We start from the raw sequence: 22,963 nt of genomic DNA on the forward strand, positions 1-22,963 counted from the left end.
CCTTCTCCAATGGGTTGTTCGCTTTCAATACACTGGCAATTTACCCTTTCCCTGCCAGGAAGTTGCACAGTATTCTGCTTATTAACCCTTCCTGCTCCAATGGGCTGTTCACTTTCAAAGCACTAGCCGTTAACCCTTCCCTTGCCATGGGACTGCACAGTACACTAATGATTAACCCTTTCTTTGCCAATGGGCTGATCAATTTTAGTACTCTAGTATGTAACCCTTACCTTGGAAATGGGCTGCACAGTACGCTATTCATTAACCCTTCCCTTGCCAGTGGGATGTACCATATACTAATAGTTAACCCTTCACTTGTCAGGGAACTATACAATTGTCTCAGCAGGGCTGTAGCAACTTTTTCTAGCAATGATAAATTAAGCTCGTCATGCAGTGATTTGTGAACTGAGCTTAAGCTATACACCCGTATAACTTAGTGTTTTCATCCCCCTTTCTTTTATTCATTATTGTATTAATATTGTATCATTGTGAACCTGGAATCTGAAAAGGTACATGTGGAAAACTGTTATTTATATCTAATTGACATATTTGTACAGTATTTTCATGGCAGACATACAATGTTTATCATTATAGATATGGCTTCCATTACTGTAACTCTCTAGACACAATATAAATCATTGTCTAGAAGGAGATCTCTCCAATGCTTAACAGCTGCGGGAGTCGTATCTCTGTGTCACAGGTAAGCTAAGGGTATTTACTAAACAGTAACTTGGGGGAACTGACAGTTGAATTTAGGCCAAGATAGGGAAAAAAATAGACATTTTCCTAATTTGTCTATTTTAATCTAAATATTGTATTATAAGTTCACAACAATAAACACTTTAGTTAAAATACACCACACTATATGGAAACTGAAAAATGTTTGCATGTAATTTCAATGTTATTGTACACTGTATAGGCCAGGGGTAGGCAACCTTCGGCACTCCAGATGTTGTGAACTACATCCCCCATAAAGTTCTGACACCTATTAAGTTGGCAAATCATCATGGGAGGTGTAGTCCAAAAGAAGGTTGCCTATGCCTGGTATAGGCACTGTATATTAGTTAACATCATGCGCATGATGTGACTGGTTAGTCTGAGAGCTTTGTAACTGAACTTCCCTTCATCAAACTCCCCAACAGTCCCTATTTAGGAGGGACAATCTCTATTTTTGGGCCAAAATCCCTCTGCCCCTCTTTTTTATCCTAATGTCCCTCTTTTCTAGCAGCTCCAAATTGTTGGTGTGTCTGAGTATAACCGAGCCCCACATCAATAAAACTCATGGCAATGTGTCTTTAAACTACAATAAATGTGTTTAGAAATCAGTCTGTGTAAATAAGATACATTGTTCTTGTTCTGAATTACATTTTAGTTTTATAAATTGTATATGTATTTACAATTCATACAAATATGTATGTATTTGCTTCAGACCTGAGGAAGAGAGGAAAACTGTTGAAAGCTTGCCTTTGAAATATTATGTTAGTCCAATAAAAATGTATCATTGCATACTGCAATACTCTGGTATTTTGGCATCTATAATTTTTTTTTTTTCATCAGTTTTGTGTTTCCTAAGCACAAAACGTATCTATCCTGTGCTGAACTACAATCCCCAGTAGTTTCTGCTAGCCTGTGGTTATGGCTGAGTGTTATGGGAGTTGAAGTCCCAAAGCAGGCGGTATGCTGCAGGTTTATAAGACCTATGAAGTAGTGGAATTGGGAAGTCAGTTACTATAGTGATAAAGTCACATATATCCCAAGTGGATAATATCTGGATATGGCATATATCTGATGGTAGATGCAGAGTAAGGTAGTGAAATATGGTTTTAGAATATAACATCAGGTAACCATTAAGATCTTCTGTAAGTTAGAGATGGTGATGGGAATGTGACCAAAGGATATGTAGAATATATAAGGATATATAAAAGAAAGTTCCACTCACAGGATACCCAATAGGATACCCAATAGTACTGTAGCAACACCAGGTTCCAAACATAAGGACAAACGTCCAGCCTAGTTGGAATAAAAGATCATAGCTTTATTTCATTCAAATCCAGTAGACAGCAGAAGGAAAGATGCTTACGGAATCTGTGCCGTTTTTGTCCTCTCTTGGTCGCTTCTCACTTAATCTGTGACTAAAATTAACATTTGGTGATTGTCCCCTACTCATCAATAATCTTTTTTTTCCCATCAATCATCTCTTTATTTGGCGGAATTCCTAATCATGACGCCGTACCTAACATGTTCACCATTGTGTGGCTTGGTTGATCTGTGTTCAGTTATAATTCAGCTCAGAGATTGGGAATTCGTCCGTTCACCTAATTGGACCAAATTAGACTGAATTGCAGTTCGGCCCGAAATGAATCCCAAGTTTCGAACAGAATATTTACATTATATATGATGCTCTAGTAAAGTGTAGGGGTTTCTGTCTAGAACAACACATGACTTACTATTGTATATGCTGTCCCATATGTCTTACAGAAATCTAAAATCTCAGATTATACACCTTTTTAATTTTTTTTCTTTTTCCTTTAGTTATCCTGGCTTGCTGTCAACACATGGCTGTTTTACAAGACATTCGTATTGTACTATAGAGGTCCACAGTACTATTACTTACACCAAATGCTAGGGGTAAGTGCTCATTGGGTTAACTGTTTGGGAGAGTTTCAGAGACAAGGCTGTAGGCAACACAGGACATAAATGAAATAATTAACTGTGACTCCGTTCTACTGCATATATAGATACTATAAGAAAGAAAAAAAAAGGAAAAATGTGCCAGGACATGAATAGTTAATATGGTTGTTAATATTGTTTGATTTTTGTCTGTTTTGTCTTTTTTTCTTTATATGGCTTAGGTGACCTTTATGGTTACCAACAACCAATGGCTTTGTGATAAATCTGTGTAATCCACACTAGCAGTGGACACCAAACGTGGACATGGTAGTCCAGACCAAGGACAGAGATCCCATATTGTCTGCCCTCCTTTCTCTGGTAGTTTGTCCCTCAGTAGGAGAAACGTTTCTACACATGAAACAGATGTTTATATGAGAGTGATCAATGTTCCATCAATGTTCAGCACGGTCTTGTTCTCTATTGTTATAATGGAAAAGCTGACAAGCTGTGAACAAAGGCTGCAGTTTGCTTAGTTTGTTCTTCTGGCTGGGTTTGAATGAAGTGACAGATTGCGGGTTCCCACCTCCATTCTATAGCCGCATGATCCTCAAAGCCTTCTGCACTGGAATGTAGAAGCAGGAAGGAGGGAGGTGCACACAATTAGCCTACGAGCAGGTTGAAAAGATTATGTAAGAAATATATGAATTTATCTTGAAATCTTTGTTTATGCAGTATATTCTGTCTTTTTTTAAACAGTTTGCCTTGAAATTCCTTTAACTGAACACTCCAAGTACCATAACCACAACATCAAAGTGTTTTCTAATGGTTTGACTTACTACGTGGGGTCCACCCTGCCTCCTCACAGCCAGAGGTTCTTTTCACTAAGCTAAGACTGGCAGTGCAGGGCTTAGCTCATTGGCTTAGAGCGATCAGCTGACTGCATGGCTTATAACTCTAACTTCCCGAATTGAGGCAGGGAACAGCGTCAGGTTGAAGACGTAAAAAAATTACAAAATATTTATAAAAACAGATGTTGTTTATCAGATATGAATTTAGCGTATCTCGTTTTCCCCTTTTCTTTTCCTTCCATACAGCTTTCCCTAGTTTATTTTTCCCCAGATGTTTACTTTGCTGTACTACTTTGAAAAGGATTGTATCATATTAGGAGAGTGAACACTTCTTGTTAGGCCGTGGTAAGAGCGTTATATGTAGGTGGACATTAATGTTAATACATGATGATCTCGGAGTGGGAATGTATATCAGTGATATTACAGATTGAAACTACATTAGTAAAGATCAGGCGACCGTTATCTCCAGCTTAATGAACAGGAGGTCCAATGCATAAGAGCCAATAAGGAATTCATAAAGAGGAGTTACATATAAAGAGGTTCTATAAACTGTACACGTCAGGATTCTGGAATTTCCACGCAAGAGGAATGGTGTGAGTGAAAGCCCACAGTGCGATTTTTGTAAATTGTGAAATTGGAAGATACGGATGTAATAAAACTTCGTACAGTAACGCTTCTTATTAAGTTACTATTTTGATAAAAATAATTGTTATGTGCATTTTTTTTTAATTGGGAATAAATGTGATTACCTTTAAAGGAACATCCCTAGTACCATAACCACTTCTGCAAATACCAATAGGGGAGTAAACGTACCTCTACATGGACGCAAATGCTTAAAATTGCTGCCAAATTAAAATCAAGAGCAATGATATAAAATCATTTTTAAGACTTATACCTTCTGCATATGGTTGTCCATAGCAGTGCTCCTCAAGCCTCTCCTCAAGGCACACCTAACAGTCCAGGATGTAGGGATTACCTGGGTGTGTCTAAGGTGTTCCCTTAAATCATGGACTGTTAGGTGTGCCTTGAGGAAAGGGTTGAGGAGCACTGGTCCATAGCATTGAGATGGCCTTGCATTACAAGAAAAAACAGTCTACAGCATTCATTAGCTGCAAATTGCTGTTCACCCAAGATAATGGGAGGAACACCAAGGCACCAGCCTGGTCAACAGACTACACACCAGACTTTCATTTTACATGAGCCAGCTCGTTTTCAGAGTGAGAGGAACGAGGCAGTACCACCATACATGCAGATAGTCTGTCGAGATCGGTTATCTCACAGATGACCTGGTATTGAGATTGTACATGGGACCTCTCTACGAAAAGGTCAATTGTACAATAAGATTATTTTATTGGAGACAGGTTTGTTCAGGTTTAAATCACTAAAGTACTTCATCCTACAAAACTATGCTTATACTATCAAAACCATTTACTACATTTCTAAAAGTGAAATGTAGTAAATGGAAATCTGACTGACAAAATGTAGGTATAAATAATTGATTTGGAAAAAGTCTCCAGATCAGCTTTTGCCATTCATATTTCAATTACATAACTAATTATATAATTATAACCTAATGTATATACAGTATATATCACAGTGTGCGTATGACATTTAGAATGACAATTCTATTTCATCAAAAAGTGGACCAGGCAACATTTCAGGACCTTATGGTATTTGTGAATATATATATATATATATTTATTTTGTCTTTCTTTTCACTATATAATATAGCATTCTCTAATGTGTATATCGAACTGCAAATAGCTGACTCACAGCTCGGGCTTCCCAAAAAGCTTAACCATATATGTCTCTAAGCCAGTAGCATCTCTAGGATTCATTTTTAGAGAGGGCACATAGGGCCAGGCACCAAAGTAGGGGTGCAGTTATAAAACGTGTATATATATATATATAGTGTGTGTGTGTGTGTGTGTGTGTGTGCAAAAACAGATAACATTTGTATCTTGTAATACCTTTTTTATTGGACAATCTCTACTTGAACACTATATATATATACACACATACATATACAAACTGCGTGACAAATCTCCATGGAGACTAGACATTTTGCCCTGGGGCCTGGGATTTGACAGCCCTTTGCTAAGCTGTGCAGGAAACATTGAAGCTGGCCGCCGAAGGGAGTGAACAAGCTCACTTACAAACACACAAGCTCACTACAGACAAGCTCACTGATACACACATAAGCTCACTACAGACAAGCTCACTGATACACACACAAGCTCACTACAGACAAGCTCACTAACACATGCTCACTACAGACACATGCTCACTACAGACAAGCTCACTAAGCATATCCCTCAGTAAAATCTTGTTGTTTGCCTGAATTTCTGTGCATTTTATTTTTTGGGGATGTTAAATTTAGAAAACTCTTTCCCATTACATATTATTATTATTATTCTTATTAATCTTCTTCTTCTTATTATTATTATAATAAAAAAGTAAGCATAAGGCATCAACACATAATACTTTGTTGTATAGGACACACAATATATTTTAAAATAGTTTTTATTGATACATTTTTATAATACATGATATAGAATATATATTGCATAAAGAGACAAAATAGCTTACACGGGTCATAATCGAGTATCTATTGTACATTATTGTGCTTTTATTCATGCAGTAGTAATCCATAATTTATTTTATTTATTTATTTATTTATTTATAAAATATTTTACCAGGAAAGATACATTGAGATTTCTCTCGTTTTCAAGTATGTCCTGGGTCCACAAATCATTGCATTGTTACAGTTAGAGTACAATAAAATACAAATACAATATTAATATACAATATATACAAAATTTAACATAGAACAGGTAGGAAATATATAATCAACAATGACAGGTACATTCTGTTTTCAAGTATGTAGAGAGGGATCTCTTAAAGGACTTTAAGCTTAGGGAAGATTTTAATTTGTGCGGGAGGTCGTTCCACAAATGCGGTGCTCTGTAGGAGAAGGAGGATCGGGCTGCTTTCTTTTTATATTGAGGTAGACTAAGTAAAGTGTTGGTACTGGATCGGAGGTTATAGGAAGTGGGAACAGCCGGGGAAAGCATTGCGTTCAGGTAGGGTGGGAGTTTCCCCGAAAAGCTCTTAAACACAAGGCTGGAAAGATGAAGGGTGCGTCTGGATTCCAGCGACAGCCAGTTTAGTTCTTTTAGCATGTCACAATGGTGGGTCCTGTAATTACATTGTAGCACAAATCGGCAGAACGAGTTATACAATGTGTTGAGTTTATTAATGTGGGATTGCGATGCAGATGCATATACTACATCCCCATAATCAATGATTGGCATCAGCATTTGCTGTACAATCTTTTCCTTTACTGTAGGGCTTAGGCAGGATTTGTTTCTGTACAGGGCACCTAGTTTTGGATAAAGTTTAGATGCAAGCTTTTCTATGTGCAGGCCAAAAGATAGATTGGGGTCTAACATCATACCCAAGTATTTGAAAGAGTGGACTGCGGTCAGTGTGCCATTTGAAATGGTTTTGATGGATAGGTGGGAATTGTGTAATTTGTGTAATTTAGGTACTGTTCCAAAGATCATTGTGACAGTTTTGTCAGTGTTCAGGAAGAGTTTGTTTTTTGCGATCCACTTTTCTACCTCTGTAAACTGGTCTTGGAGCACAGCCTCAAGCTGCGGTAGATCGGAATTGTTTGCATAGATTACCGTGTCATCTGCGTACATGTGTATGTTTGAGGATTTGCAGACATTTGGCAGATCATTTATAAATAATGTAAATAGTAGGGGGCTGAGAATGGAACCTTGGGGAACACCACACGTGACTGGGAGAGGGAGGGAGTCGCTGTCAGAAATTGACACATATTGTGAGCGTTCCGATACATACGATCGAAACCAGTTTAGCGCATGATCACCAATACCTGACTTTTTGAGTTTGTGCAGTAGAATGTCGTGGTCTACTGTGTCAAAGGCCTTTGCAAAATCAAGGAAAATAGCTCCAGTTAGGTCTCCTTGTTCCATGCCAGTTTGGATGTCATTGCAAACTTTTAAGAGAGCAGTTGTAGTGGAGTGATTCTGGCGAAAGCCTGATTGATCAGGGGTCAGATAGTTTGATTGTTGGTAATACTCACATAGTTGCGTATGGACACATTTTTCTAAGATTTTTGACAATACCGGGAGCAATGATATAGGGCGATAGTTAGAAACCAAAGTAGTGTCACCACTTTTATGGATAGGCACTACTCTTGCAGTCTTCCAAAGTTTGGGTAAGTATCCAGACACCAAGGATTCATTAATTAGAGTTGTGACGGGTTTAGCAATTGCCGGCGCACTGAGCTTCAACAGCATTGCTGGGATTTGGTCAAGTCCGGACTGGTTTTTCATTTTTAGATTATTAAGATGTTTTTCAATGACACTAACAGGTACAGGTCTAAAAATGAACTTGTCTATATTGGGCGTTTGCAAATTTAGTGAGACCTGATCCACATTTGTAGTTTCAGGATGTGTGCCATTTATTAGCTTGGCAATCAGGGCAGTAGAGCATCCGACAAAATAATTGTTAAAGGCATTTGCTACATCTAATGGAAGTTGCAGGGTTTGGTTATCCACTTTGACAGTGGAGGGTTGGGAGTGGATTGGGGGAGTTTGTAGTTTATTTATGACTTTCCAAAAGTTTCTAGGGTTTGAGATGTTATTGTTCACATTGTCATAGAAATATTGGGCCTTGGCCAATTTTGTTTGTTTTGTGCATATATTTCGCCATTGTCTATACGCACAGTGATCATTCATAGAGCCAGTACGCTTAAACTTTGACCACAAAGAATCCCGAAACTGGTACATTTGGATGAGGTCAGCAGTGATCCAGTTCATATGTGCTCCTTTTACCCTCAACTTACGCAGCGGGGCATGCAGATTCCAAATTTGTAGGAGTTCAGACTGAAAGAATTCAACAGCACAGTCTAGATCTGGGATAATGTTTAATCTGTGCCATGGGAGGTTCTTGATGTCCTTTAGAAAGGATTCAAGATTAAATTTTTTGAAGGACCTAGTTATTTTAACCTTGGGAGAGGATTTAATAGCCTTTATTTTGCGCACACAGTACACTAAACAGTGATCACTGAAAGTGTTTGGGAGAACACCGGCCTCCTGGATTCTATCAGGAGAAGTGGAGAGAATCCAATCTAGCAGGGTATGGTTATGGCTTTTAATGTTTATGCGAGTTGGGGAGGAGATTAATTGCGTTAGCTGCAAAGTCTTAAAAAGCGTGCAAGAACTATTATTTTTAGGATTCAGCCAATCAATATTAAAATCTCCAAAGATCAACAGTTCACTTTTAGGGTTTTGAGCAATGGTTTCACTAAGGAGATGGGCTATGTCAGAAAGGGAATGCACAGGGGAGCTAGGTGGGCGGTAGATTCCTGCAACAATGATTGATTTACTGCACGGGATCTCAATTGTGCCAGAAAGGAAATCAAAGGTGGCAGGAGGACTAAGGTTTTGTAAAGGGGTAAACTTTATGGAATTGTCAACATAAATAACAATGCCTCCTCCTCTCTTTGCTCTGTCATTTCTAAAACATGAATACCCCTGTATTGCAATGGCGGTGTCTGGTATTTTAGTCGTTAACCAAGATTCTGAGAGCACAATGATTTTTGGTTTGTAATGGGAACACCAGGCTTGCAGTGCATCCAGTTTAGGGAGTAAACTACGGATGTTGCAGTGCACAAAAGAGAGGCCTTTTTTAGTGGGGAGATTAGGACTAGAATTAGCTGAGGGACCAGGGTTAGACTTCACATCATTTGCAAGAGCAAGTAACATAAGGAATAGGAATTTGGACATCATTTTTGTTTGGGCATATAGTGAATGGGATACTTTATAATTTTGCGAGGTGGGGGTAGGAGGGCTATTTTTTAGAACTCTCCACCAGCACTCAGCAGATAGGTTACAGGAACAGAGCAGGCCATGATGTATGATAATTTGTTTTCCAGTTTGAGGTGTGTGCTTATTCTGGTAGTGGTGTGAACAGAATTGAATAGAAAAAAGGATTATTAAGAATAGCAGTATGGTTATATTTTGAAAATTATATAATATATAATGAAAATTAAATAAAACCAAATTTAATTTAATTAGCAACATGACACCAAACATAGCACAAATCTAATCATATTGTAGTGTAGCGCTTCAAAATAACCTTTTCTGATAAAGTGCTTAGTGCGGCCAGTGTGTTAATCAGCAATAATGTGCAAAACCCAACAATTTAAATACATACAAAAATATTCTTCCTGTGACAAGTGTTTGCTCTATTCACAATCCTTCAGAAAGTGTACACAAGTAATTCTTTGAAGTGCAAGTCACAACAAACTTTTATAAAGTGTCAGTAATTTTCAACTTCACCTCGAAAAGTGATATCATCAAATTGTGAATATAAAGTATTAATGTCGTATTAATGCCTAGCAGCAAATAGATTTCCACAATAATTCAAACCTCAAAGACAAAAAATAATGTATAATAGTACAGGCTGTATAATATGTATGCACATTATAAAACCAAAAGGTACCAACATGGGTGGAGAGGACACCACAATACTGATATATATTTATAAATGACTAGGCAAGGAATTATAGGGTTAAAAAGAAGGGTAAGATCAAAGGAAGACACAATGTCAAGAAGAAGCCATTGAGGAAGTAGTGTGGTCAAGGTACATATTGATCTAAGAAAGATACACCTGGGGCTTAGTCACAGTGTCAACATAGTACATTTTATTAAGTACTTTGGCGAATGAGCTTCCGGCCTCTCCAGCTTCCAGCTATGCACAGAGGAGCAGACATGAAAATGCATTTGGCCATTTTCAAGGAGGCTTCATATTACTTGGTGGAGTTGTCTAGTCGTGCTAAGAAATGAAGATTGGTCGGAGAGAACGGAGAATATATGTTTCTGCATTACCTTGAAATTGAATTACCTTGGGGCACTGTCACCACCAATAAAAATAGGTTTCTGGGCTTTCAAATCCATATAAGCACGTCTTGGTATGGAAGAATATAGTTTCGTTTGATCTGAGCAACATCACACTGTTTGTTGTCTTTTCTACAGATTTTTGCATTAAATTGCATGTTTGATTCTTAATCGTGTATATCGATCAGGTCAATCTTTCTCCAGCACTTTAATTTCTAGCTCAAGCTTAGATAGAGCCAGTACAGACTACAGTAGGACATACAAATCCCTAATCTATTTTATATTAAAATGTGTGTTTGGAATGTCCCGTCAGTAAACCTCTTGGTTTTGTTTCTTTTTTTTCTACTACATTTGTTTGCATTTTGACTACATTTCCATTTATAAATCCAAGGGTCTTTTGTTTCTTCCAAACCAGGATGTGAACATGGACTTGAGCAAGGGCGACTGGCATGACTCAGGATTGTATTTGCTAGTTCATTAAATTCTATACCAGATGTTAGGAAGTTGAATTTAAACTGACAACGTCAAAAACAATTAACCTTTTGAGAGCAAATAATTGAGAAACACACGGTTTAGCTGGATAGTAGCCACCTAATCTAGTCCTGAATTGTCTACTCGATTCTCAAAGGTACAAGGAATACAATATACAAAACCTCAACTATGTTAGCTCTGCAGAACTGTGATATATCAGATATTCAATCACTTAAATAGTATAAACCCTGTTTATATCGTTATGTACTTTTTTTTTTGTTTAAGTTGTGTATGGTCAACAATCTAGCATTATTTTTGACAGATTTATATTGCAATAGCATATACAGATATGTCTAATATCGTAATATATTTTATGAATGCTCTTATTGAAACTTGGACAAATTCCACTAATTTCACTGAGTTGAGTAAACATTACTTACATATGTGTTGGGTTGGACCATGTATAGTAATATCTACACCGCACAAGGAATCTATCATGTTTAATGTTTGTTGTCTGATTTCACAAAAATAATCTTAAAAAATTTAATTGTTTTAGTAATTAACCCCAGCTGCCATGATGAAAATAAAACAGAAAGCAGAATGCTTCACCACTTTGTTGTAACTCATGCAGTGCAAAAGCTCAAACTTGACCAAGTAGATTCATACTATTACAGAAATATAGTTCCAGTTGTGCTCAAAGGTTTGCATATCCTTGCAGAATTGGCACTATATGTAACATTTTTAAATAAAACATGAGTGAGCAGGCAAAACACATTTCTTTTATTTCTTATGGGATTCATATTCAACTGTAGGTTTTAACAGAATGGCACAATCATAAAACAAAACATGGCCACAAAGAAAAAAATGAAATGACCCCTGTTCAAAAGTCTGCAAGTGCATTAGTTCTTAATACTGTGTATTGCCTTCTTTAGCATCAATGACAGCGTGCAGTCTTTTGTAATTGTTATCTATGAGGCCCCTAATTCTTGCAGGTGGTATAACTGCCCATTCATCTTGGCAAAATGCCTCCAGGTCATGCAAAGTCTTTGGTCGTCTTAAATGAACTGCAAGTTTGAGATCTCCCCAGAGTGGCTCGATGATATAAAGGTCAGGAGACTGTGATGGCCACTCCAGAACCTTCACACTTTCCTGCTATAACCACTGGAAGGTCAACTTGGCCTTGTGCTTAGGGTCATTGTCATGCTGAAAAGTCCAATAGCGCCCCATTCGCAGCCTTCATGCATAATAATGCAAATTTTATTAAGACATGGAGGCTCCTATTATGCTGCACTCTTTCTTTATTTACCTCAGCAGCAAAGAAAAATAACATTAAATCAGTATAAAAGAAACCAGTAAATAACATGAGGTCTATCTTCCTAGCAACAGGAACAGCCAATCAGCATCCTCTTTGTAGCATAATAGGCAGTGTCCAGTATACTACTTCCTCTTTCTTTGCTGCTCCCTCAGTTAAGTGACACTGGGTCCCATGGTTCTTAACTGTGGGATCTTTTACTTTATTCTTATCATTACTGTGGTTAATATAGTTATTACATTTTAATTATAATATTTTCATGTTTATAAATATATTTAGTTACTTCATTTTAACTTAATTTGATGTATTTACTTAATTTGCTTCAGTTATATGCTTTATTGTATAATTGTATTGTATAATTATTGATAATTTCTTTCCCCTCTGACCGCCCTGGCCCCAAAATTACCATCAATTGGGGCTCAGGGGCGTCTTTGAGGATATTTATCCCCTGTAAAGTGCTATTGAGCTGTTTTTTTTTCCCCTTTCATTTATCTGTCTGGCTGCTGCTCTGCCACCAACTGCCAGAAATCCAAGTTGGGGTATAGGTATAGTGGCAGCTCCTGTGTTTTTATATTACAATTGCTATTTTTTTTTTCACTATTGTGAGTACTTTCATTTCTTTATCCTGTTTAGTTATTTATTTTTTACTTGAGGGTTACTCAACCCTTTCCTTTTGGTATTATTTTGCTTTATTCATCCCCTTAGGTTTGTTTGTATATTTATGATGCAGTCTGACAGGATCTTTCTGGGTCTACAGCAAACATGCAGATTAATGTAGAAGCCTCTCCAGGTATCTCTGGAGATGAGGCTGAATTTCTGATTTACTGATCCTGCTGACATGCAGGCTTTAATTGACACTTCCATGGCAAAAGCCATGACTAGGCTCTGGTGTCAGGCTGCAATGCCTCATATAAGGCTAAACACTCCTCCAAAACAATAGAGATGGACAGTACCATACCTGTCACAGATGGCGCAATTAATTTACCACCGCGCAAAAGAGCTACTAGTCGGGCAAAATCGACTAGACTTTGGAAAAGGGCAAAAGCCCAATTGAACTCTGAATCCAAGCTCAGTGATATTGAGGAGGAGTTCCCCACGTTCTGTATTGAGGTGTACCTGTACTCACACCTGCTCTGCTTCAGCCTGGCCGCAAGGCCTCATATAAGGCTAAACACTCATCCAAAACAATAGAGATGGACAGTACCATACCTGTCACGGATGGCGCGATTAATTTACCACCGCGCAAAAGAGCTACTAGTCGGGCAAAATCGACTAGACTTTGGAAAAGGGCAAAAGCCCAATTGAACTCTGAATCCAAGCTCAGTGATATTGAGGAGGAGTTCCCCACGTTCTGTATTGAGGTGTACCTATACTCACACCTGCTCTGCTTCAGCCTGGCCGCAAGGCCTCATATAAGGCTAAACACTCCTCCAAAACAATAGAGATGGACAGTACCATACCTGTCACGGATGGCGCGATTAATTTACCACCGCGCAAAAGAGCTACTAGTAGGGCAAAATCGACTAGACTTTGGAAAAGGGCAAAAGCCCAATTGAACTCTGAATCCAACCTCAGTGATATTGAGGAGGAGTTCCCCACGTTCTGTATTGAGGTGTACCTGTACTCACACCTGCTCTGCTTCAGCCTGGCCGCAAGGCCTCATATAAGGCTAAACACTCCTCCAAAACAATAGAGATGGACAGTACCATACCTGTCACGGATGGCGCGATTAATTTACCACCGCGCAAAAGAGCTACTAGTCGGGCAAAATCGACTAGACTTTGGAAAAGGGCAAAAGCCCAATTGAACTCTAAATCTGAGCTATGGGATATTGAGGAGGAGTTTCCTGAGTACTATATGGAGGTGTATCTGTACTCACACTGGCTCTGCTTCAGCCTGCCCGCAAGGCCTCATATAAGGCTAAACACTCCTCCAAAACAATAGAGATGGACAGTACCATACCTGTCACGGATGGCGCGATTAATTTACCACCGCGCAAAAGAGCTACTAGTCGGGCAAAATCGACTAGACTTTGGAAAAAGGAAAAAGCCCAACTAAACTCTGAATCTGAGCTCAGTGATATTTAGGATGAGTTCCCTGAGTCCTATATGGAGGATTCAGAGGATATTTCTGATCCTGATTATGAAATTACTGATGAAGAGGATGCTAATCCCGTTTGGGATACATGTCCTGTTAAACCTACCAAGATTTAGGTAGATTATGTGGACTCAGGGACACCAATAGGATCTTGGACACTCAATGTGAACCCCTATTCGAACCTGACGACCTATGTCACCCATTGGTCTCCTCAGACCATGTAGCCAAGTATATTGCATCCAGAGTACGCAAGCCTTTTGAGAAGGCAAAGTGAAATAAATGGCGGGCTGAATGGCCATGCCGAACAGTCCCTGATGACTCATGTAAAACGCTATCAGTCGATCCTAAGATCATTCAAATCCTGAGTAAGACAGGATGGAAGTCATCTAAAGGCTTAGATTCTCATTGCAAAACGGTCGGGATAAAATCCAGGGCATCTTGGGCTCAGCAGCCAAGATCTTTGAAGCAGTAGAGGATGATCTAGAATTAGATTGCGCCATCTTAAGTGGTTAGATCCAGAGTGATTTAAGTTGGCAACGCCAACAATGCGGTTGTCACAGAACGCCACAAATCGATCTTGCTCAAGATTGAGCCCAAACGTTTAACTATGGCTCTGAACAAGCCAGATAACACAGGCAAAAGGTTTTTCTCTTTGGGGACAACTTTGTAAAAGAATTGGGCTCCTTTGTCCGGCTAAACAAACAGAAGTTATTTTAGACAGAACCAAGGCTCTTATACTTGCCGAGCCGATTTCTTTGAACAATGCACTATACCAACCTCCTTCCCACAAAGTGGTAGACCCTGGGTTGTTAGTGGCCTAAGAGGTGCTCCTAAGAAGTCTTCACAATTTCCATTCTTCCTTACTGATAGTGGGGGGCAGGCTCACACATTTTTCCCATGTATGATCCCTCATTTCATCAGATGCTTAGGTTCTTCACACTGTGAAAGGGTATTGCATAGACTTCCTTTCTCTACCTGTTCAATGTTCCCCATCAAGGGAAATTGTCTCAGTGGACAATCAATCGTAGAGATTCCGGCACATACCCTGGGTTATGTAAGCAACCTTTTCTTGTTTCCCAAAAAAGGCAAAGGTATCCGTCCAGTGATAAATTTGAGACAGCTCAATAGTTATGAGCATATCAGCACTTAAAAGATGGAAGAAGGGCATTGTTTACGGGATCTTCTCCAACCAGCAGATTCAAAGGCCAAATTGGATCTGCAGGATGCATATCTCACAGTGCCTATCCCAGTACAACATCACGCAACAAATCAAATTTCTGGGTTATATTGGATTATTGTAGATTCTACCCTTCAAACTCTACACCTTCCGGTGACAAAATTAGCCAATATCGAGAAGGAGATAGGCGAACACTAGCAACCTCTCAACTCTCTCTCAAACAACTGTTGAGAATGTTAGGCCTTCTACCGGCATCTATACAGGCCATTTTTCCAGGTCTTCTTGGCTATCGAGCCCTAAAACGATTACAAACTTTATCTCAAGGGCAGCGCATCATACACAGATATGGTAACTCTGGACTCAGAAGCGGAGGGTGAACACCAATGGTGGCTTCTTCACATAGAAGCTTGGAATAAGCGCACCATATTTTGAACAGGTCCAGATTTGATAATCAATTTGCACGGTTAGGGTGCTCAATGCAGAAAAATTTCCACCAAGGGCAGATAATCAAACCTGGAATCGACACTCCACATCAATTGTTTGGAACATCTGGCCGGTTCCTTTGCAGTCCACAGTTTCTCCCCAACTCAAGCCCAATGCGCTATCATTCTGAAGATGGACAACGTGTCAGCAGTCCGCTACATCAATCACTTGGAGGCCCAAAATACAAAATTCTGACCTACATGCCTCGTGATTGCTGGCAATTTTGCCTGAGACACAGCATTTCAGTCACGGCAGAATATATTCAAGGTCTCTCCAACACTACGGCGAACTGGTATTCACGCCAACTCAGAGATTCCAGCGACTGGCACTTGGATTCCATGGTCTTCCAAGACATCTGGAACCTATGTGGTCTATTGCAAATAGATCTTTTCGCTTCTCGTTTGAATGCTCAACTTTCCGTTTTTTCAGTTGGAGACCAGATCCGATAACACTGGCTATGAATGTTTTCTCCAAGGAATTATGATTTTTTTGTCCTTTGCACTGATTCCCTGTTGCCTTTCCATCGATATCACCAGTCCGACACCTGGTGATCGTGGCTCCTCTATCGCCGTCCCAACCATAGTTACGAAGAGGGTTATCGACCTTCCATCTCTCAAGTGCCTTCTTCAGGATACAGACGGTGTACCTCATCCCCTTTTTCTCCAAGGTCTCTTGCATCTCATAGTGTAGTCTATTTCAGGGAACCTTGAACGGTCAAGGGAGTTTCGCAATCAACTCCCCAACTTATCAAGGGTGCACCCAACACAAGACAGGCTTATAATTCTGCTTGGAGCAGATGGCATAGTTGGTGCATGAAATTAAATTTAAATCCCATATCGGCTCCTTTTATGTCTGTCCTCCATTTTTCTGACTTCTATGATGAAGGTAAAGCCTATCGCACTGTGGACCTTACCGATCGTCCACTTCTGTTGGCCATCAAAGTTTCAATTGGACGCCTGTCGGTTGACATCCTGTCATATATTGACTTCTCAGAGGAATATGGTTTGCTCATCCACCCTTACCACGATACTCTGTCTTGTGGGACGTCTCTATTGTCTTGAATTTTTTTTTTTTTGCAGGAGGTTTTTCTGACGTACGAACTCTTGAGGTGGTTGCTCGTTCCTTTACTCCAGAAGGTGTCCTCTTTGACATTTCACGGAGGACAAAAACCTCCTCTAAAATCAATTTTACCCAGTTTTTCCCTAATAGATCCTCTCCTTTGCCCTGTTGCAAACTAATGGGTGTGTGAACATCGTTCCACTACGTTACGGAATCCTTTGAAACAGGAACTCTTCATCTCCTTCCAAAAGTCGCATCTTCCGGTGTCTACTCTAGCCTGGTGGGTCAAATACATTATGTCTCTAGCAGGTATTGATACCTATGTGTCTGTGCCTCATTCGGTTCGATGGGCAATGGCTTCTAAGGCTTCCTCGATTGGTTGTCGCTTGGAGGATATTATGAAAGCGGCTGGTCTTCGGAGTCTGCATGCCATGATTTCTACTTTAGACCTATTCAACACTTCACTGGAGACATCATTTCACAGCTTTGAACTAGCATAATAGGAGCCTCCGTGTCTTAATAAAATTTACAGATTTTACTATTAACATGACGTAAAGTCATGATTTTATTAATGACACGGAGGCGAGTATTATCCCTCCCTCCCATCCCTGGAGGTTTGGTCTTCTCTGGGTAAGTTGACTTCACGGTAAGTCTTTTTTGATTACTGGGTTTTATCCTTGTTAATGACAGTCAAGAGCTTAAGGTTTGACTAAACTGAATTTCATGTTATGTATATATATATGATATTCCATGTAATGCGAATTTATGCATAAATCCAGTTTCATACTTGGATATTACCATATTCTCCTTTCTCTTCCATCTTGACTTCGAGATCCAGTTTAAGGCTCGTATACCCTCTAATTGGAGCCCACTTTTTATTTGGATTTGTTGTCCTTGTTCGGGATCGCAAGAAAGAGGAAGTTGTATACTGGACACTGCCTATTATGCTACAAAGAGGATGCTGATTGGCTGTTCCTGTTGCTAGGAAGATAGACCTCATGTTATTTACTGGTTTCTTTTATACTGATTTAATGTTATTTTTCTTTGCTGCTGAGGTAAATAAAGAAAGAGTGCAGCATAATACTCGCCTCCGTGTCATTAATAAAATCATGACTTTACGTCATGTTAATAGTAAAATCTGTAAATTGCCTGCCAATGTTTTCTGATAACATGACCATTTATCTTGCCATTCATTTTCAAAAGATTTCCCGTGCCTTTAGAGCTCACACACCCATAACATCAGTGAACCACCATGCTTCACAGATGCTCAATCCGAATGAGATCTGAGGAATTTGGAGGACAAGGCAATACTTTAAACACTTTATCATATTCCTCAAACCATTCCTGAACAATTTTTACAGAGTGCCAAGGTGCGTTATCCTGCATAAAGAGGCCACTACCATCAGAAAACAATCTCTATGTAGGTGGTAACATCCACATGAATGCCAGGACTGAAGGTTTTCCATCAAAAGATTTCCCATAGCATAACACTGCCTATGCCAGCACGTCTTCTTTCCATAGTACATCCTGCTGCCATCTCTTCCCCACATAAATGACACATGCACCCGGACATCCACCAAAACGTGATTAATCAGACCAGGCAACATTCTTCCATGGTCCAGTTTTGATGCTCACATTCCTATGGGAAATGCTTTTGGCAGAGTTCAGGGGTCATCATATGCACTCTGACCGGTCTTTCTATTATGGCAAATTTTTTCAGAAATTCGAGCTACAGTAGCTTTTCTTTGTGATCAGATCAGATGGGCTAGTCTTCACTCCACACATGCTTCAATGAACCTTGGGCACTCATGTCTCTGATACCAGTTTATGACCCTTCCTTGCACCACTTTTTTCTTTTAATTATACTTTATATTGATGGTGATTATTCACTTTTTATCAATAAAAGCACTTCTTTCTACCATTGCCCGTTTGGAGTCCTGAGCATCATTAAGGAATCCTACAAGGAGCCAAGGGACTACCAGCCCCCCATTTCAATCAGGGGAGGAACCCCATGAGCGATATATTCTACTCAATTCTGTGAGTGCATTTGTATTCAGCGCATATAAATGTGTTAATTGTACTTCACTATTTTGTATATTTTTATGTTCCTTTTAGACTCATTTCCAGCCGTATCCCGAAGCTTTGTGTTGTTTGTGGTTAACTAACCACTGCATACCTGGAGCATGCTAAAGACTTGTTGTTTATGAGATGCTCTGACCTAGTCATCTAGCCATCACTATTTTCCCCTTGTCAAGGTCACTCAGATATTTTCGTTCCAACAAATGAAATTGAAAAACTGACTGTTTAGTTGCTACTTAATATATCGCTTCCCTTGACAGATGGCATTGTAATGACATATTCAATGTTATTCACTTTATCTGTCAGTGGTTTTAATGTTGTTGTTGATCAGTATATATATTCCAACACAAAGTGTATGAAACCCTCAAAAGTAGATAGAAAAAAACAGAGACATTTACCAGTCCATAGGGTGGCCAGATTTAACATGAATAGACACGAATGGTAACAGGAAGGTCAAAGACAGACAAGTAAAGGTCAAAGGGAGTCAGAGGTCAGGTAAACATAAAAACAAAGCAGTGTCAAGGATGCCAGAAAACAGAATAGTCAGGAGAAGCTGAGTCAAAAACCAGAGTAATTGAGATACAGAGATACCTTATTGGAACCAAACAGAAAGTGACAGCAGGGAAATGAGCCACAAATGGACTGGGATATATATAGGTAATTTTGCTCTATTTCATTTCTGTGTGTCCAAAACTTGCATGTGACTCATCAAAGAAATGACACAGAGCGCTACGCATCAAAATAATAACACTTAAGAATATTATAAAATGGTCATGCAGCGTCCTAAATGACACCAATGACGGACAGTGTCAATATTGATGCGAAGAGAACGTAAGGTCTCAAAATGGGCATGGCAGTGATGATTGCCATGCGAGTGTGAGGTCCTGCAGCCACACACATGAAACCTCAAATTTCTGTTTTCAGAAGTGTTATAGTTTCCTTTTTTCGTACAATTTTAGTATCAGAGAAAAAAATAGTGTAACTTATTAGACTAATTGCTCTCATACTTACAGAGTAATTCTCTAACGTGAAATTTCAAGGTGAATTCAAAGTGAATTTCAAGTTTATGTTCATAATAACTGAACTGGAAAAATGTCTAAATCAGCTACACTTTACATTCATCTACTATGGCCTTGAATGTGAAATTCACTTTGCAGTCTCATTGTAGTAAATAAGCCTGTAAGTAATTTGCAATAGGCATTTAGCCCTTCAGTTGCAGACATGTGTCCTAGACATGCAATTCATTTTGGTTTGAATGTAAAGGGGTTCGGGGTAGGGTTAAGGTTAGAGGTAGGGTTAGGGAACTGCCGAAGTCCCGAATTCCCGAAGTGCCGAATCGCTGAAGTCCCAAATTTCGGAAGTGCCGAACCAAAGTGCCAAAGTCCTGAATTTCAGAAGTGCCAAACCGAACTGAAGTGCCGAATTGCCGAAGTCCCGAATTGCCGCAGTCCTGAATTTCGGAAGTGCCAAATCGAACCACATTTTTTGCCCATGCACATCCCTAATGTGTCCAACTCATTGCTTTACAATCTTTTGGTCATATCTTTGACACTCAGAGTTTTAAACAACAGAACTAAAGAAATACAAATCTATTTTCTTTCATGTTGACAGCCATTTTGATATTTCATATGCATCCAGCAGATCAGGAGGCGGGGTTTCCAGAGAGAGGGAATGGAGTCACAGTTTCCTGGGTGGGGTCTAGTGCCTTGTCATCTTAAATCTTCTACAATTTAACAACCTAAACGATTGTTAGATCACGCCTCATTTCTGATTTATTTGGGCACAGCTTCAAATATACAATATCTGGACATGTGAGCTTCTGATGAAAATTTTGTTATTTAACCATGACTGGTTAATTAATTAGATAGCTGAATGCAGACATAATAAGTTAAAGGGACACTATAGTCACCCAGACCACTTCAGCTCAATTAAGTGGTCTAGGTGCCAGGTCCCTCAGGTTTTAACCCTTCACATGTAAACAAAGCAGTTTCAGAGAAAACATAGCAGTTTCAGAGAAACTGCTATGTTCACATAGCAGGGTTAATCCAACCTGTAGTGTCTGTCTTCCTGACAGCTGTTAGAGGCGCTTCTGCGATGCTGGATGCGAAATTCGCATCCAGCGTGCAGAACTTCAATAGGAAAGTATTGAGAAATGCTTTCCTATGGACTGCTAGAATGCGCATTCCTTTTCCTGACACTATAGTGATCCTTTAAGCATATGTAATTCTGACATGCTCTGGAGTTGTGAGTGAGGTATTGTAATGGCTGACCACACACTCCTCTTGCTCCCCTTGTTCCTGTGTAGTAGTTGATAAGCAATTCTGCTGTGTGAAGAAAAATATAAATAATAATTATTGATGGACCATTCTGTTTAAAGGAGAAAAATATAAAAGCTGCTAAAACCATAACAAAAATGCAAAATTATATCCTTAATTGAGTAAAAAAATTGACTTATTCTCTTAGCCTGTGCATTATCTGTAAAGGAACATGGCGCTGTGGTAGGCTACCTCTCCGTTAGTCTGGGAAAACATGCGTACATTCATAAATATTACAAGTCATCTTCCTCATCAGAAAAGAGTGGCTTAAGATATAGCTTGTCCTAAAGTATTTTGACATTTCATAGGATTAAGATCACAAGGATTAATTATGCTGATTGGATCCCACAGAACAGAATATTTGGAATGAATACGGCATTAGTGATGAGGAAAGTTAGAAATCAAGATTTTTGTGTTTTTTTAAGCTTTCTGTTAATGATTTCATTAAAAGATTAAGTAAATGTTTGCCTGAAGTGGTGACCTTAATTTTCTGAAATTTCCAATCTCGTTCTCCACAGTTAGCCATTACGGTATCGCAGTCACCAAACCTTTGTCATCCTTTTTTAATTGCAAAGGCATCCCATGCGTGAATTGTTTTAAAAGAGCGTCTTGCTTCAATTTCTACAAAGTCTCAAATTCCATCAGTTAAACAGGGACTATAATAATGCCCAGCAGCTTATTTGATGACTTTCTTTATTATTTGCAAATAAACCTAGTTTATACAGGTGATACTCGAAAAATTAGAATATCGTGCAAAAGTTAATTTATTTTAGTAATGCAACGTAAAAGGGGAAACTATTATATGAGATAGACACATTACATGCAAAGCAAGATAGTTCAGGCCGTGATTTGTCATAAGTGCGGTGATTATGGCTTACAGCTCATGAAAACCCCAAATCCACAATCTCAGTAAATTAGAATATTGTGAAAAGGTGCAATATTCTAGGCTCACAGTGTCCCACTCTAATCAGCTAAGTAAGCCATAACACCTGCAAAGGATTTCTGAGCCTTTAAAAGGTCTCTCAGTCTGGTTCAGTAGGAATCACAATCATGGGGAAGACTGCTGACATGACAGTTGTGCAGTAAACCATCATTGACATCCTTCATAAGGAGGGAAAGCCTCAAAAGGTAATTCTGAAGGAATTTGGATGTTCCCAAAGTGCTGTATCAAAGCACATTAATAGAAAGTTATGTGGAAGGGAAAAGTGTGGAAGAAAAAGGTGCACAAGCAGCAGGGATGACCGCAGCCTGGAGAGGATTGTCAGGAAAAGGCCATTCAAAGGTGTTGGGGACTTTCACAAGGAGTGGAGTGAGGCTGGAGTCAGTGCATCAAGAGCCACCACACACAGACGGATCCTGGACATGGGCTTCAGATGTCGTATTCCTCTTGTCAAGCCGCTCCTGAACAACAAACAACGTCAGAAGCGTCTTACCTGGGCTAAAGAAAAACAGACCTGGTCTGTTGCTCAGTGGTCCAAAGTCCTCTTTTCTGATGAGAGCAACTTTTGCATCTCATTTGGAAACCAAGGACCGAGAGTCTGGAGGAAGAATGGAGAGGCACACACTGCAAGATGCTTGAA

At 39.3% G+C, this 22,963-nt stretch overlaps 1 protein-coding gene across 1 annotated transcript in view; it reads left to right on the plus strand.

Annotated features, from left to right (window-relative positions):
- The window catches only part of NOX4 (NADPH oxidase 4), a 236,127-nt gene that overhangs the window by 1,093 nt on the left and 212,071 nt on the right, over positions 1-22,963 (plus strand). Inside the window, exon 2 of the mRNA XM_063444952.1 lies at positions 2,533-2,628. Within this exon, the coding sequence (XP_063301022.1) occupies positions 2,533-2,628 (96 nt within the window). The remainder of the gene's footprint in view (positions 1-2,532; positions 2,629-22,963) is intronic.

The sequence above is a fragment of the Pelobates fuscus genome, chromosome 1, assembly GCF_036172605.1.
Source record: "Pelobates fuscus isolate aPelFus1 chromosome 1, aPelFus1.pri, whole genome shotgun sequence".
NCBI classification, from domain to species: Eukaryota; Metazoa; Chordata; class Amphibia; order Anura; family Pelobatidae; genus Pelobates; species Pelobates fuscus.